Raw genomic sequence first — 17,439 nt, 5'->3', positions numbered from 1 at the left:
TTTGGATAGAAAACACTCTGAAGTTTCTAAAACTGTTTGACTGATATCTGTGAGTAGAAAATAACTCATATGGCAGGCAAAAACCTGAGAAAAAATCCAACCAGGAAGTGACTTGTAGTTTTTCTATCTAACCCCTATCGAAACTACAGTGTCTGTAGTGTCATTTTGCACTTCCTAAGGCTTCCACTTGATGTCAACAGCCTTTAGAAACGTGTTTCATGCGTCTACTGTTACTGGGCAGAGAATAGGAGCTCAGTCAATCAGTGGACTGCCTGGGACCAAAGAGTTGTTTACTGCGCAGGCACACTGGCGCGCCGCTCCTTCTTTTTCCTCTGTAATGAATACCCTATTGTCCGGTTGGAATATTATCAAAGTTTTATGTTAAAAAGACCCTAAGGATTGATTGTAAACATCGTTTGACATGTTTCTATGAATGGTAATGGAACTATTTGACTTTTCGTCTCTGGTTTTGCGCTGAACGCGTGAACAAAACGGAGGTATTTGGACATAAATATCGAGTATTTCGAACAAAAAGAACATTTCTTGTGGAAGTGGGAGTCCTGGGAGTGCATTCCGACGAAGATCAGCAAAGGTAAGGGAAGATTTATAATACTAATTCTGAGTTTAGTTGACTCCAGAACTTGGCGGGTAACTGTATAGCTTGCTTTGATGGCTGAGCTCTGTGCTCAGAATACTGAACAATGTGCTTTCACCAAAAAGCTATTTTAAAATCTGACACAGCGGTTGCATTAACCTGTTTAGGATAGGGGGCAGTATTTTCACGTACCCGATTTAATCTGGTTATTACTCCTGCCCAGAAACTAGAATATGCATACAATTATTTGATTTGGATAGAAAACACCCTAAATTTTCTAAAACTGTTTGAATGGTGTCTGTGAGTATAACAGAACTCATATGGCAGGCCAAAACCTGAGAAGATTCTATATGGGAAGTGCCCTGTCTGACCATTTCTTGGCCTTCTGTAGCCTCTTTATCGAAAATACAGGATCTCTGCAGTAACATGACATTTTCTAAGGCTCCCATAGGCTCTCAGAAGGCGCCAGAACGTTGAATGATAACTCTGCAGTCCCTGGGCGAAAAACAGTAGGGCTTTTGGAAAGTGGTTGTTCTGAGAACAATGACACTGGCGCACGCGTGCATGTGAAGACTCCATTTTCTATTTTCAGTGTTTGAACGAAAACAACGTCTCCCGGTTGGAATATTATCGCTATTTTACGAGAAAAATCGCATAAAAATTGATTTTAAACAGCGTTTGACATGCTTCGAAGTACGGTAATGGAATATTTAGACATTTTTTGTCACGATACGCGCCGGCGCGTCACCCTTCGGATAGTGTCTTGAACGCAAGAACAAAACGCAGCTATTTGGATATAACTATAGATTATTTGGAACCAAAACAACATTGGGTGTTGAAGTAGAAGTCCTGGGAGTGCATTCTGACGAAGAACAGCAAAGGTAATCCAATTTATCTTATAGTAAATCTGAGTTTGGTGAGTGCCAAACTTGGTGGGTGTCAAAATAGCTAGCCATGATGGCCGGGCTATCTACTCAAAATATTGCAAAATGTGCTTTCACCGAAAAGCTATTTTAAAATCGGACACCGCGATTGCATAAAGGAGTGCTGTATCTATAATTCTTAAAATAATTGTAATGTTTTTTGTGAACGTTTATCGTGAGTAATTTAGTAAATTCACCGGAAGTTTTCGGTGGGTATGCTAGTTCTGAACAAAACATGCTAATGTAAAAAGCTGGTTTTTGATATAAATATGTACTTGATTGAACAAAACATGCATGTATTGTATAACATAATGTCCTAGGAGTGTCATCTGATGAAGATCATCTAAGGTTAGTGCTGCATTTAGCTGTGGTTTTGGTTTTTGTGACATTATATGCTAGCTTGAAAAATGGGTGTGTGATTATTTCTGGCTGGGTACTCTCCTGACATAATCTAATGTTTTTTTGCTTTCGTTGTAAAGCCTTTTTGAAATCAGACAATGTGGTTAGATAAAGGAGAGTCTTGTCTTTAAAATGGTGTAAAATAGTCATATGTTTGAAAAATTGAAGTTTTAGCATTTTTGAGGTGTTTGTAATTCGCGCCACGCTCTACCATTGGATATTGGTGAGGCGTTCCGCTAGCGGAACATGTAGATGTAAGAGGTTTTAAGTATATCTATAATTCTTTTAATAACTGTTGTAAATTTTATCAATGTTTATGATGAGTATTTTTGTAAATTGATGTGCTCATTCACCGGGAGTTTTGGTGGGAATACATTTTCTGAACATCACGCGCCAATGTAAAATGGGGTTTATGGATATAAATATGAACTTTATCAAGCAAAACATAGATGTATTGTGTAACAATGAGTCCTGGGAGTGTCATCTGATGAAGATCATCAAAGGTTAGTGATTAATTTTAGCTGTATTTCTGGTTTTTGTGACGCGTCTCCTTGCTTGGAAAATGGCTGTGTGGTTTTTCTTGTCTCGGCGCTGTCCTAACATCATCTAATTTTATGCTTTCGCCGTAGAGCCTTTTTGAAATCGGACACTGTGGTTGGATTAAGGGGAATCGTATCTTAAAAATGGTGTATAATACTTGTATGTTTGAGATATTTGAATTATGAGATTTTTGTTGTTTTGAATTTGCCGCCCTGCTATTTCACTGGCTGTTGATGGTGTGTACCGTGGGTGGGACGCTAGCATCCCAGATGTCTCAGAGAGGTTTTAAGAAGTAAAAAAATAGGACGAAATCAAATCAAACCTTAAAGGCACTTTACATAAAGTTTGATTTTATTATCGGTTGAGATGGAGTCGTAAATCCGACATATCAATTGTTAATTTGTAGACAACCTGGAATGAAATCCATACTAAGTCAACTGTACAAAATATACATCTCATTCAAATGTTGATATTTGGTTGAGTTGACAATCAAACACAATTCATCATTTTTATATATTACTTGTGTAATACAGTAAATAGCCAAAAGTTAATCTTACAAACTAATATAACAGTATTTATTTAACCTTACAATGTGTAACGTCCATGGCCACATTGAGGGTAGCCTATATTAACTATAAATATCTTCTTATGTAATCATTACATTTGAGGGTGTGCATGTTCAAGATAACATGCAAAGATCGCAGGTCTGTGGAGATCTTGACAATTGCTGTAATAATCTGTGCAGGATCTCGAACAGCATTGATCACTTGCACCATGTACTTTTAATGTATTCTCAACTGGATCCCATTTCATTTGGTTTTGCTATTAGATGAATCAAGGTGATAAAACATCACGCTTTTGTATGAATAAAAAACATCTGACATTGTATTCTCATTTGAACTTTGTTGTGCTTTTAAATGGTTGAAAGTGCAGTAATAACACATTTAGATGACAACTAAACCAAAAATCAGACAGTGTTTTTCCATTGTAATTTGCTTGTGGTTTTAGATGGTTGAAAGCATAGTGATAACACATCGGGAATTCAACAATTCTGGCTGTCTTTTTGAGTAGGTGAATAAAGGTTGAAATCTCATTGATCAATGTCTCAGCCAAATTTTACCCACATTGAAATGACTTGTTATGTGTGCCCAGTGGGAGTGTACGTTCTAAGTTTAAGTTTAAACCAAATATCAGCTTCCCATTTTTCCTTGTGGATTAGAAAAAGCTTATCCTTGATTTGGTTTACACCACATGGTAATTTGGTCCTGAATATATATATATATATATATATATATATATATATATATATATATATATATATATATATATATATATATATATAGCCCGTCTGGTGTTCAACCTTCCCAAGTTCTCTCACGTCACCCCGCTCCTCCGCTCTCTCCACTGGCTTCCAGTCGAAGCTCGCATCCGCTACAAGACCATGGTGCTTGCCTACGGAGCTGTGAGGGGAACGGCACCTCCGTACCTTCAGGCTCTGATCAGGCCCTACACCCAAACAAGGGCACTCCGTTCATCCACCTCTGGCCTGCTCGCCTCCCTACCTCTGAGGAAGCACAGTTCCCGCTCAGCCCAGTCAAAACTGTTCGCTGCTCTGGCATCCCAATGGTGGAACAAGCTCCCTCACGACGCCAGGACAGCGGAGTCAATCACCACCTTCCGGAGACAACTGAAACCCCACCTCTTCAAGGAATACCTGGGATAGGATAAAGTAATCCTTCTAACCCCCCCCTTAAAAGATTTAGATGCACTATTGTAAAGTGGTTGTTCCACTGGATATTATAAGGTGAATGCACCAATTTGTAAGTCGCTCTGGATAAGAGCGTCTGCTAAATGACTTAAATGTAAATGTAAATGTTAAATGTACTGAAAATCTGTTTCACAAAAAATATATAACAATTATCTAGTCCACGGATTGTTGTTATGAGTAAGGTCCCAGTCTAACACTTATTTTGTGATTCTGTCTTCTGGCATATTTATCCGTCTGTGCCATAGACATACCATGTCACCTTTTTGCCTAACCACACATGGTTCCCAACCCATATCTCCACAGATGGCCAGGTTTGGAGTCAGTTTGTGCACTCTGTTTTGAACATCGTTACAATTAGTATGCACGTTGGATCCCCATACCCCAGCAGCATAGTCCATCACTGGAAAAACAAAGGGTTTATGCATCTGAGAATAAGCACACAGTAAGCACAATATTGTGTATTTAGAAATACATTAGGAAATTATTGGCATGTATTTGCAAATATAAATGTTTAAATACTCCCATGCATTTGAACCCAGGTCTGTTTGGTATTTCAAGTAATGTATTTGGAAATAAGTATTTGAAAATAGTTTTAAAGAGTATAGTAAATTATTTTTAAATACTTAAAAATACTTCCAATAGAAGTAGTTCAGGGATTCTTGAAAGTCTGGAAAATGTATTTTTATAGGTGAAAAAATATTTTGTTTATTTGAGCTTACATTCAGGGGAATTTTATGAAGGGGAAATATTTGCTTTTGGCATTTTCTACATATTTTCAATATTATTCATTTCCATGTCGGCTCCATGCCCAGAAATGCCCATGTCTGGAGCAAAGGATCCCAATTTCAAGCGCTCCCCAAAATGTTTTTACTGTTTTAAAAACAGTGATTCCTGAAAAATGTGTCCAGAGATTTGGTCAACTCAGTCAGATTTGTCTACAATCCTAAATTAATCAGGAATGAGCAGGGAGCTACATTATTCATGAACAGGACCCCTCATTCATGTCCCATTACATGTAGTGCAACACGACCTCATGGTCTGTAAAGTCATTTTTTTTATAGATTTAAACAAACAATATTGAAATTACTATAAATGGTCAACTCCATCTCCCTGATAGATTAAATTAGGATATATACTTTTTTGTTTATTTTAATTAGGTTTTAGAGTCATAAAGCAATGGAGGGAGAGTAAGAGAGAGAGAAAGAGACACAGCTGCATGTGAGCTCTCACATTTTTTATAAGAAGGTATATTTGGAGTTAGGTAAACTTGGATTTTTCGGGGAAGGACATATACAGGATGCTACACTCTAGAGCGTAACCTTCAGTCCAGTTTCAAAACTCCAAACCTAAACACATTTTTTGGCAAAATTACCTTTAAGGATTACTACTACCAAGGATTTTTTCTTCCAAGCTAACAAACAGCAGAAACCAGAGGACACCATCCAACCTGTGACAGACGAGATACAACTTCAATTAGCACTGAGGTGTGAAGAGAGAGGTGTCGAAGCCTTTGAGCCCAACAAATGGCAGGAGTCTCTCACATAAGGTGAATGCACCAATTTGTAAGTCGCTCTGGATAAGAGCGTCTGCTAAATGACGTAAATGTAAATGTAAACACACCCCCATTAATAAAATGAGAAATAAAAACAGGTTCAGCCCCTGGTTCGACCGTGATCTTGCGGAGTTACTCCACCTCAATAATTTAATTTGGCGAAAGGCTCGGCACACGCATACTCCGGCTGATGAGAAATAACTGCACTCAGGCTATCCGGAAAGCCAAAGTTAGTTACTTTAAGGAGCAATTCTCTCTCTGTGGGTCTTATCCCAAGAAGATCTGGAAAACAGTCAAAGACCTGGAGAATAACCCTCCTCGTCACAGCTGCCCATGTCCCTTACTGTTGATGATGTGGTTGTTATTGACAAGAAGCACATGGCTGAGCTCTTTTTTCACCACTTCATTAAGCCAGGATTCCTATTTGACTCAGCCATGGCTCCTTGCACGTCCAACAATTCCTCATCTCCCACCCCTTCTAATGTGACTAGCCCCGATGCTCCTCCCTCTTTTTCCCCTACACCACTACAAAGTTTCTTGCTGCAGGCGGTCACTGAGTATGAGGTGCTAGAGGAGCTCCTTAAACTTGACCCCAAAAAAAACATCTGGGTCAGATGGTTTAGACCTTTTATTCCTTAAGGTTCTGCGGCTATCATTGCCAAGCCTATCTCTGACCTTTTTAACCTTACTCTCCTCTCCATTGCTTGGAAGGCAGCCACGGTGTGTCCTTTATTTAAAGGGCGAGATCAAGCTGATCCTAACTGTTATAGGCCTATTTCTATTTTGCCTTGTTTACTGACTGGCTTTCTTGATGTATATAGTATTCTCTCTGGTATGCAATCTGGTTTCCGCTAAGGTTATGGATGTGTCATTGCAACCTTAAAGGTCCTCAATGATGTCACCATTGCCCTTGAATCTCTGCAATGTTGTGCTGCTATTTTTATTGACTTGGCCAAAGCTTTTGATATGGTAGACCATTCCATTCTTGTGGGCCGGCTAAGGAGTATTGGTGTCTCTGAAGGGTTTTTAGCTTGGTTTGCTAACTACAGTGGTTGCTCCACTAAACGGTTTGCGATTATGCTGCGGGACTTAGAGGTAATTTGTGGTTTAGTACATTACCCTGCGTCACCACTTCATTGCTCCAGACCAGTGCAAGGGGGAGTTAGAGCACTGATTATGCTTTCAGGTCCTACTGTGTCTCTAACTGACAATGAATGGGTGACATAAACCTAAATAGAAACTGATAATTGTGCACAACTTCAGTATTACTTACTAAAACTGTTGTTACACTAAGGTTTTTATTATTTTATTTTGTTAAGATTATTTTTCTTTTACTGTAGTACTGTAGCCCACTCTTAACCAGTCACATTGTACAGCGCCTGAGTGGCACAACGGTCTAAGAGACTGTGTTGCTACAGCTGTGTCGCTACAGATGTGTGTTGCTACAGATGCTGGTTCCATACTCATGCCGGTCTCGACTGGGAGACCCATGAGATGACTGTAGGTTTTTGGTTTGTCTCCCTCTAAAAACGGAAATAATTAATTCTAAATAACAAACTGGCTTTATTTACGAATTAGTAACAATGTCTCACCCCATATTCAAGAATAGCCTTTTTCCTCACTCAATTTACCTTATTTGAAAACAAAATCATCTCCAAAATATTGTTATTTTTTATTATTATTAATTTAGAATTATATAAAAGCCCCTTGGATATTGTCACAGATATATTATGTACCCTTTTATTAGCAGGACAATATATATCCACATTGACGGGACAGTAGTGGAGAAGGTGGAAAGTTTTAAGTTCCTCGGTGTACACAAACTGAAATGGTCCACCCACACAGACAGCGTGGTGAAGAAGGCGCAACAGCGCCTCTTCAACCTCAGGAGGCTGAAGAAATTTGTCTTGTCACCAACACTCACAAACTTTTACAGATGCACAATCGAGAGCATCCTGTCGGGCTGTATCACCACCTGGTACGGCAACTGCTCCACCCACAACCATAAGGCTCTCCAGGGGGTAGTGAGGTCTGCACAATGCCTCACCGAGGGCAAAACTACCTGCCCTCCAGGATACCTACACCACCCAATGTCACAGGAAGGCCAAAAAGATCATCAAGGACAACAACCACCCGAGCCACTGCCTGTTCACCCCGCTATCATCCAGAAGGTGAGGTCAGTACAGGTGCATCAAAGCTGGGACCGAGAGACTGAAAAACAGCTTCTATCTCAAGGCCATCAGACGGTTAAACATCCATCACTAACATTGAGTGGCTGTTGCCAACTCTAATCTCTAGCCACTTTAATAATTAAAAATTGGATGTATCACTAGTCACTTCAAACAATGCCACTTTATATAATGTTTAAATACCCTACATTACTCATCTCATATGTATATACTATACTCTATACCATCTACTGCATTTTGCCTATGCCGTTCGGCCATTGCTCATCCATATATTGATATGTACATATTCTTATTAATTCCTTTACACTTGTGTGTAAAAGGTAGTTGTTGAGAAATGGTTAAATTACTTGTTAGATATTATTGCATGGTCAGAACGAGAAGCACAAGCATTTCGCTACACTTGCGTTAAAATCTGCTAACCATGTGAAATAATTTGATTTGATATTGGTCATATTGGTCATGGCTCCCGAGTGGCACACAATGGGATTGCCTTGCAGTTCTCCAGCTGTATCCACTGAAAGTGCGCGAGGTTCAAGGCACAAGGGCAGGGGCACGGGATGGGCCGCAGAGCCACGCACAGAAGACTGACCTAGCCCATGGGGAAGGGAGGAGGAGGAAAGGGGGCCCCTCCACACTGGATAGCACAGAGCAACACTTTAAGGGGTATTGCACTAATAATGGCGCTGACTAGGGAAACGTTCACTCTGTTCTTAGTGCCAGTCTGAACGTTCATACTAAAAACAATGTAGCTAATACTGCCATCTTTATGCTTTGGTTAATAAAATAATGATAAAAATACTCTTTCAAAATGCCGATGTCTATTTAGTTAAGGATCCATAACAAATTACTATGGGAATAAATATCACTGAATTACAGAAATATAGGAACAAAGTTGTCTAATGAAGGTAAACAAATTGTTGCTTACTGGAAAATACTCTTTCAAACACACATGGTCACGTTGTACAGCGCCATTATAGCTATTAGCAGGTAGCTGGACAATAGACTTGCCTAGAAGTTGGGTGGGGGGACAATTCTATCGTCAAATGAATCGTCAAATGTTAGGGTTGGCTGTATCACAACCGGCCTTGATTGGTTGCAATTTCAGTTTAATCCACCAGAAAAGACAAAACAAATAATATAACAAAAAGTATTATTATGTATCACATCCGACCATAATTGGGAGTCCCATAGGGCGGCGCACAATTGGCTCAGTGTTTCTCTCCCTCTAAAAAAAGAAACAAATATTTTGGCCTTTATTCAGATTACAATGGATCACTTTTGTTTTTTTGAAAACAAAATAACCTCCAAAATATCGCTATATATTATCAAGTTGATGGCACAGTCATAAAGCCCAGCACCTAATGTACATAAAGCTGAGTCACTCATTCATTCATGGCTTTGGATCAAAATAAATAAGTACCAACATTCTTTCTGATAGTCTTTAACCTGTTATGGCTAGGGGCCAGTATTTACACCGCCGGATAAAAAACGTACCCGATTTAATCTGGTTACTACTCCTACCCAGTAACTAGAATATGCATATACTTATTAGATATGGATAGAAAACACCCTAAAATTTCTAAAACTGTTTGAATGGTGTCTGTGAGTATAACAGAACTCATATGGCAGGCAAAAACCTGAGAGATTCCTTTACAGGAAGTGGCCTGTATGACCATTTATTGGCTTTCTTTGACATCTCTTTCCAAAGCAAAGGATCTCTGCGGTAACGTGACACTTCCCACGGCTCCCATAGGCTCTCAGAGCCCGGGAAAAAGCTGAATGTCGTCATTCCAGCCCCAGGCTGAAACACATTATCGCCTTTGTCAAATGGCCGATCAGGGGACAGTGGGCTTAGGCGCGTGCACTGGTCGCCCCCGTCTTTCTTTTTTTTCCTCTATTTACCGAAACGCAGATTCCCGGTCGGAATATTATCGCTTTTTTACGAGATAAATTGCATAAAAATTAATTTTAAACAGCGGTTGACATGCTTCGAAGTATGGTAATGGAATATTTAGAATTTTTTTGTCACGAAATGCGCCATGCTCGTAACCCTGATTTACCATTTCGGATAGTGTCTAGAACGCACGAACAAAACGCCGCTGTTTCGATATAACGATGGATTATTTGGGACCAAACCAACATTTGTTATTGAAGTAGAAGTCCTGGGAGTGCATTCTGATGAAGAACAGCAAAGGTAATAACATTTTTGTTATAGTAAATCTGATTTTGGTGAAGGCTAAACTTGCTGGGTGTCTAAATAGCTAGCCCGTGATGGCTGGGCTATGTACTTAGAATATTGCAAAATGTGCTTTCATCAAAAAGCTATTTTAAAATCGGACATATCGAGTGCATAGAGGAGTTCTGTATCTATAATTCTTAAAATAATTGTTATGCTTTTTGTGAACGTTTATCGTGAGTAATTTAGTAAATTGTTAGTAAATTCCCCGGAAGTATGCTAGTTCTGAACGTCACATGCTAATGTAAAAAGCAGTTTTTTGATATAAATATGAACTTGATTGAACAAAACATGCATGTATTGTATAACATAATGTCCTAGGGTTGTCATCTGATGAAGATCATCAAAGGTTAGTGCTGCATTTAGCTGTGGTTTGGGTTTATGTGACATTATATGCTAGCTTGAAAAATGGGTGTCTGATTATTTCTGGCTGGGTACTCTGCTGACATAATCTAATGTTTTGCTTTCGTTGTAAAGCCTTTTTGAAATCGGACAGTGTGGTTAGATTAACCTCTTGGGGCTAGGTGGGACGCTAGCGTGCCACCCGTGGTGCACTCCATCAACAGCAGGTGCATTTCAAGAGCGGCAAATTTGAATCCAAATAAATGTCAAAATTCTAATTTTTCAAAAATACAACTATGTTACACCATTTGAAAGATAAACATCTCCTTAATCTAACCACGTTTTACGATTTCAAAAAGGTTTTACGGCGAAAGCATAAATTTAGAGTATGTTAGGACAGTACATTTACAAGAGTTGTGTGTAATGTTTTGTCAAGTCAAAGACAGGGTCACCAAAACCATAAAACCAGCTAAAATGATGCACTAACCTTTTACAATCTCCATCAGATGACACTCCTAGGACATTATGTTAGACAATGCATGCATTTTTAGTTCTATCAAGTTCATTTTTATATCCAAAAACAGCGTTTTACTATGGCATTGATGTTGAGGAAATCGTTTCCCTCCAATAACCGGCAGTCAAGTCAGCGTCAGAAATTAAATAATTAAAATTAGAAAACATTGTTAAAATATTATATTGTCATTTAAAGAATTATAGATTTACATCTCTTGAACGCAATCAACTTGCCAGATTTAAAAATAACCTTACTGGGAAATCACACTTTGCAATAATCTGAGCACTGCGCCCAGAAAAATACGCGTTGCGATACAGACTAGACGTCATGTTGGGGAGATCTAAAATCGAAAATACTATGTAAATAATCCATTACCTTTGATTCTCTTCATCAGATGTCACTTCCAGGTATCACAGGTCCATAACGAATGTAGTTTTGTTCAAAAAAGCTCATCATTTATGTCCAAAAATCTCCGTCTCGTTAGCACATGATGTAAGCCAGCCGGACTTCTCGTCATGAACGAGGGGAAAAAATATATTTCCGTTCGTTCAAACATGTCAAACGTTGTATAGCATAAATCATTAGGGCCTTTTTTAACCAGAACATGAATAATATTCAAGGTGGACGAATGCATACTCTTTTATAACGTATTGGAACGAGGGTACCCAACATGAAGTAGCGCGCCAGGTGTCTAATGGGACATCACCGTTCCATGGCTCTTGTTCGGTCAGATCTCCCTCCAGAAGACTCAAAACACTTTGTAAAGGCTGGTGACATCTAGTGGAAGCAATAGGAAGTGCCAAAATATTCCTAAACCCCTGTGTTTTTCAATGGGATAGGTTTAAAGTCAATACAACACATCAGGTATCCACTTCCTGTCAGAAAATGTCTCAGGGTTTTGCCTGCCAAATGAGTTCTGTTATACTCACAGACACCATTCAAACAGTTTTGGAAACTTTAGAGTGTTTTCTATCCATATATAATAAGTATATGCATATTCTAGTTACTGGGTAGGATTAGTAACCAGATTAAATCGGGTACATTTTTTTTATCCAGACGTGCAAATGCTGCCCCCTAGACCCAACAGGTTAACGAGAGTCTTGTCTTTAAATAGCTGTAAAATAGTCATATGTTTGAGAAATTGAAGTAGTAGCATTTCTAAGGTATTTGAAAATCGCGCCACAGGATTCAACTGGCTGTTACGTAGGTGGGACGATTTGGTGCCACCTAGCTCAGAGAGGTTAAATGAACACCGAAACAAAACAAATACAAACGAAAACTTAACGTTCAGTAGGTCATACAGCACAGTACCAAAAACAAGATCCCACAAACTAAGGTGGGAAAAAGGCTGCCTAAGTATGATCCCCAATCAGAGACAACGATAGACAGCTGCCTCTGATTGGGAACCATACCCGGCCAACAAAGAAATAGAAAACATAGATTGCCCACCCTAGTCACACTCTGACCTAACCAAATAGAGAATAAAAGGGATCGCTAAGGTCAGGTTGTGACAGTACCCCCCCAAAGGTGCGGACTCCGGCCGCAAAACCTGACTCTATAGGGGAGGGTCCGGGTGGGCATCTAGCCTCGGTGGCGGCTCCGGTGCGGGACATAGACCCCGCTCTGCTCGTGGATCCACCATCTTTGATGGCGAATCTGGTGCGGGGATCATCGCCGGGGGCTCCTGACCGTAGGTCGCCGACTGTCACTGGAGGCTCTGGATCGCCGACCGTCGCTGGAGGCTCCGGACCGGCGATTGTTGCTGGAGGATTTGGACCGCCGATTGTCGCTGGAGGCTCCGGACCGCCAGCCGTCGCTGGAGGCTTCGGGCCATGGATCGTCCCTGGAGGCTTCGGGCCATGGATCGTCCCTGGAGGCTTCGGGCCATGGATCGTCCCTGGAGGCTTCGGGCCATGGATCGTCCCTGGAGGCTTCGGGCCATGGATCGTCCCTGGAGGCTTCGGGCCATGGATCGTCCCTGGAGGCTTCGGGCCATGGATCGTCCCTGGAGGCTTCGGGCCATGGATCGTCCCTGGAGGCTTCGGGCCATGGATCGTCCCTGGAGGCTTCGGGCCATGGATCGTCCCTGGAGGCTTCGGGCCATGGATCGTCCCTGGAGGCTTCGGGCTATGGATCGTCCCTGGAGGCTTTGGCCCATGGATCGTCCCTGGAGGCTTTGGCCCATGGATCGTCCCTGGAGGCTTTGGCCCATGGATCGTCCCTGGAGGCTTTGGCCCATGGATCGTCCCTGGAGGCTTTGGCCCATGGATCATCACTGGAGGCTTCGGGCCATGGATCATCACTGGAAGCTTCGGGCGTGGAGCCGGCACAGGATATACTAGGCCGTGAAGGCGCACTGGAGGTCTGGAGCATAGAGCTGGCACAAGCCGTCCTGGCTGGATGCTCACTTTAGCCCGGCAAGTGCGGGCGCTGGCACAGGACGCACTGGGCTGTGAAGGCGCACTGGCGACACAGTGCGTAGGGCCGGCGCAGGATATCCTGGACCGAGGAGGCGCACTGGAGACCAGGAGCTCTGAGCCAGCACAACCCATCCTGGCTGGATGCTCACTTTCGCACGGCAAGTGCGAGGAGCTGGCACCGAGTGCACCGGGCTGTGAATGCGCACTGGAGACACGGTGCGTATCACCGCATAACATGATGCCTGAACGGTCACACACGGGGAGTTGGCTCTGGTCTGAAACCTGGCTCCGCCAACCACCCTGTGCTGCCTCTTTGGCTTCTGTCGTGGTAGTGAACTTCGGAGTCGCCATTGATCCTCCTTCGCTGCCTCCGTCTGCTCCCATGGAAGGTGATCCATTCCTGCCCGGATCTCCTCCCACGTCCAGGATCCCTTTCCGTCCAAGATATCCTCCCATGTCCAGGATGTCTGCTCCTCCTGGCCACGCTGCTTGGTCCGTTTGTGGTGGGATCTTCTGTTACGCTCGTCGTAAAGATTGGACCAAGGTGCAGCGTGGTAGGCGTACATTTTAATTTATTAAATGAACACCGAAACAAAACAAATACAAACGAAAACGTAACGTTCAGTAGGGCATACAGCACAGTACCAAAAACAAGATCCCACAAACTAAGGTGGGAAAAAGGCTGCCTAAGTATGATCCCCAATCAAAGACAACGATAGACAGCTGCCTCTGATTGGGAACCATACCCGGCCAACAAAGAAATAGAAAACATAGATTGCCCACCCTAGTCACACCCTGACCTAACCAAATAGAGAATAAAAGGGATCGCTAAGGTCAGGGCATGACAGGAATAGTGTGTATTTAAGCAATAAGGCCTGAGGTGGTGTGATATATGGCAATATACCGTGGCTAAGGGCTGTTTTTATGCATGGATTATCCGCTGTATATTGACCATATACCACAACCCCCCGAGGTGCCTTACTGTTATTATAAACTGGCTACCAAAATAATTAGAACAATAAACAAGTAATGTTGCATCATACCCATGGTATATTGTCTAATATAACTATGGCTTTCAGCCAATGAGCGTCCAGGACCAAACAACACGGTTTATAATTTTTTATACAGCAGTACTGACAACTTCCATGAACAATAAAGCTTATCCCATCCTATTGCCTTATTATCCCCCTATCTATCCACATGTAACCCAATAGGACATGCTTTGTGTTCAGTAGGCATGAAGTAAGAGAAAACAGTTTGAAACAGATGAGATATGTTACTAAACGTCCTGAACCTGACCAATAATAACACTAATTTGATTTAATTGTTCTGTTTCAAAATCTTTCAACATGTTTTTCAATCTTGTGCATACTGAGCATGACCCTGCGATCACAGTATTATTTTTTATGTTTGATTCTCGTCCAGGCAAACTAGCATGGTGAGGAATATTTGGTAGATCCTAGATATATATTTTTATATTTAATATATATCTACTAGTATCTGCTGTTATCTAATAATGAACCTTTGTATTTTGGAGCCTCGCTCCTCAGTGTTTTGATGACATCAACATGTTCCCTCCTCAGAACTGCTGGCTCATTCTGATTTAGAACCTCTTCCTCATCATTATGGATACCAATCAATATCCCTCTAACCAGGCAAGCTCCTCTGTGTTCACATCACTAAGGATTTAACATGGTCCACACACAAATGCACCATTGAGAGCATCTTAACTGGCTGTATCACCGCTTGGTACAGCAACTGTTTGGCTTCTGACCACAAGCCACTACAGAGGGTAGGGCCCCTGCCATCCAGGAACTCTATACCAGGCGGTGTCAGAGGAATGCCTAAAAATTGTCAAAGACTCGAGCCACCAAGTCATACTGCTCTCTCTGCTACCCCATGGCAAGCGGTACCGATGCACCAAGTCTGGAACCAACAGGACCCTGAACAGCTTCTACCCACAAGCCATAAGATTAATGTTAACCAAATAGCTTCCTGGACTATCTTTATTGACCCCGTTCTGCACTCTTTTGACTCATTACATACCCTACTGCTACCGCTTATTGACGATCCTGTTGCCTAATCACTTTTCCCCTATCTATATGTACATATCTACCTCAATTACCTCGTACCCCTGCACATCAACTCAGTAGTGGTAGCCCGTGTATATAGCCAAATTATCATTACTCATTGTGTACTTTCTATTGTTTTTCTTTTTTTATCTGCATTGTTGGGAAGGGCCCGTAAGTAAGCATTTCACTGTTAGTCCATACCTGTTGATTACGAAGCATGTGACAAATAACATTTGATTTTAAAATACTATTCAATAAGGATGTACATGCTACCAACACACACACACACACACACACACACACACACACACACACACACACACACACACACACACACACACACACACACACACACACACTTACTGGTGTGGGGATGAGCAGAGGCAGAGGCAGGAGGAGAAGAGGGGTGAGGAAGATAATGAGGTAGTTCCTATGGCTCCACAGCCAGCTACACCCAACCATGGCTCTCCAACAGACAGGTAACCCAGAGACAGAAACACACCTGGACCACAGGTAACCTAGCGTTAACTTACTACTAACCCACAGGTAACACGAAAAACAGTTTGGTCAGGTATACAGCTGGGCACCAGATAGCTCAAACTTCAGGGAACCAAAAAGTAACCCAGAAAGCAGTGAACAGAAAGGTACATCTGCACTCCTGGCTGAGCCACAGGTCAAATACAGGTAAGCCTCAGGTTAGCTACTGGTAAGGTAGTGGGAAAGGTGTGCTCCAGGCTGACAGCGTAGCAGGACATGTGCCTAATAAGACTGTCATTTACTGTTTATATCACAGAGAAAGTATTAAACATTAACTCAACCACAAGGGGAGGGTGATCATAGAGAGTGAGAGAGAGATATAGGAAAATGAGAATGAGGGAGGGAAGGGTAAAGGATAGGAGAAGTGAGGGAGGGAGAAAGAGAAAGTGATCACCAAACTATAGAGGATTGATTTACCAGACAATAAAGTTCTTTCAACTTTATCTAAATGTCCAATTCCAATGATTTATCACACACACTATTATTGGAAGTTACTTGAAACCCCTTTTCATCTATTGCCGTGGTGATAAGCAAGTGGGTTTACTCTGGCATGTGCCCTGCTGGTGAACCCAGAACAGGTGACACACACACACACATACACACACACACACACACACACACACACACACACACACACACACACACACACACACACCACAGTGCCTTTGGAAAGAATTCAGACCCCTTTACTTTTTTCACAATTTGTTAGCTTACAGACTTATTCTAAAATTGATTAAATAATTTATTTCTTCATCAATCTACACACAATAACCCATAATGTCAAAGCAAAAACAGGTTTTTAGACATTTTTGCTGATTTATAAAAGTAAAAAAATAAATATCACATTTACAGAAATATTCAGACCTTTTACTTAGTACTTTGTTGAAGCACCTTTGGCAGCGATTACAGCCTCGAGTCTTCTTGGGTGTGACGCTACAAGCTCTATTCTCCTCTGCAGATCCTCTCAAGCTCTCAATTGCTGACCCTTATTTAAAGCCCTTGGTGAAAACCTTTTTCCCTATTCTACTCGAACGCGTGTTAGACTATAGTACTTTAAAAAAAGAGAGAACAAACAAATTAATGATTTTTAAGCTATTGTCACAGTTATAATGAAAAACCTTTGATAATTAAAAATATATATAATTATTTAACCTTTATTTAATTAGGCAAGTCAGTTAAGAACAAATTATTATTTACAATGACGGCCTACCGTCATGATCTAATTACACACCATGATCCAATTATACATTGCCTGTCTCTGTAGTTGTGTTTTCTGTGGCATCTTAGAACTCTGCTTTTGACATATACAGCACACTATTGTAACACCCATGTTACAGTCGGAAAGCAGCATC

At 41.4% G+C, this 17,439-nt stretch overlaps 1 protein-coding gene across 2 annotated transcripts in view; it reads right to left on the bottom strand.

Annotated features, from left to right (window-relative positions):
* The window catches only part of LOC106602849 (solute carrier family 13 member 2), a 63,457-nt gene extending 47,140 nt beyond the window's left edge, over window positions 1-16,317 (bottom strand). For both annotated transcript variants that reach the window (XM_014195783.3, XM_082974375.1), the window contains exon 1: window positions 15,914-16,317. In XM_014195783.3, the coding sequence (XP_014051258.1) occupies window positions 15,914-16,012 (99 nt within the window). In that variant the 5' untranslated portion in view covers window positions 16,013-16,317. The remainder of the gene's footprint in view (window positions 1-15,913) is intronic.
* Between the last annotated feature and the right edge of the window lie 1,122 nt (window positions 16,318-17,439).

The sequence above is a fragment of the Salmo salar genome, chromosome 04 (genome assembly GCF_965601325.2).
Source record: "Salmo salar chromosome 04, fSalSal1, whole genome shotgun sequence".
Taxonomy (NCBI): Eukaryota; Metazoa; Chordata; class Actinopteri; order Salmoniformes; family Salmonidae; genus Salmo; species Salmo salar.
This window is presented reverse-complemented; position numbering and strand designations above follow the sequence as displayed.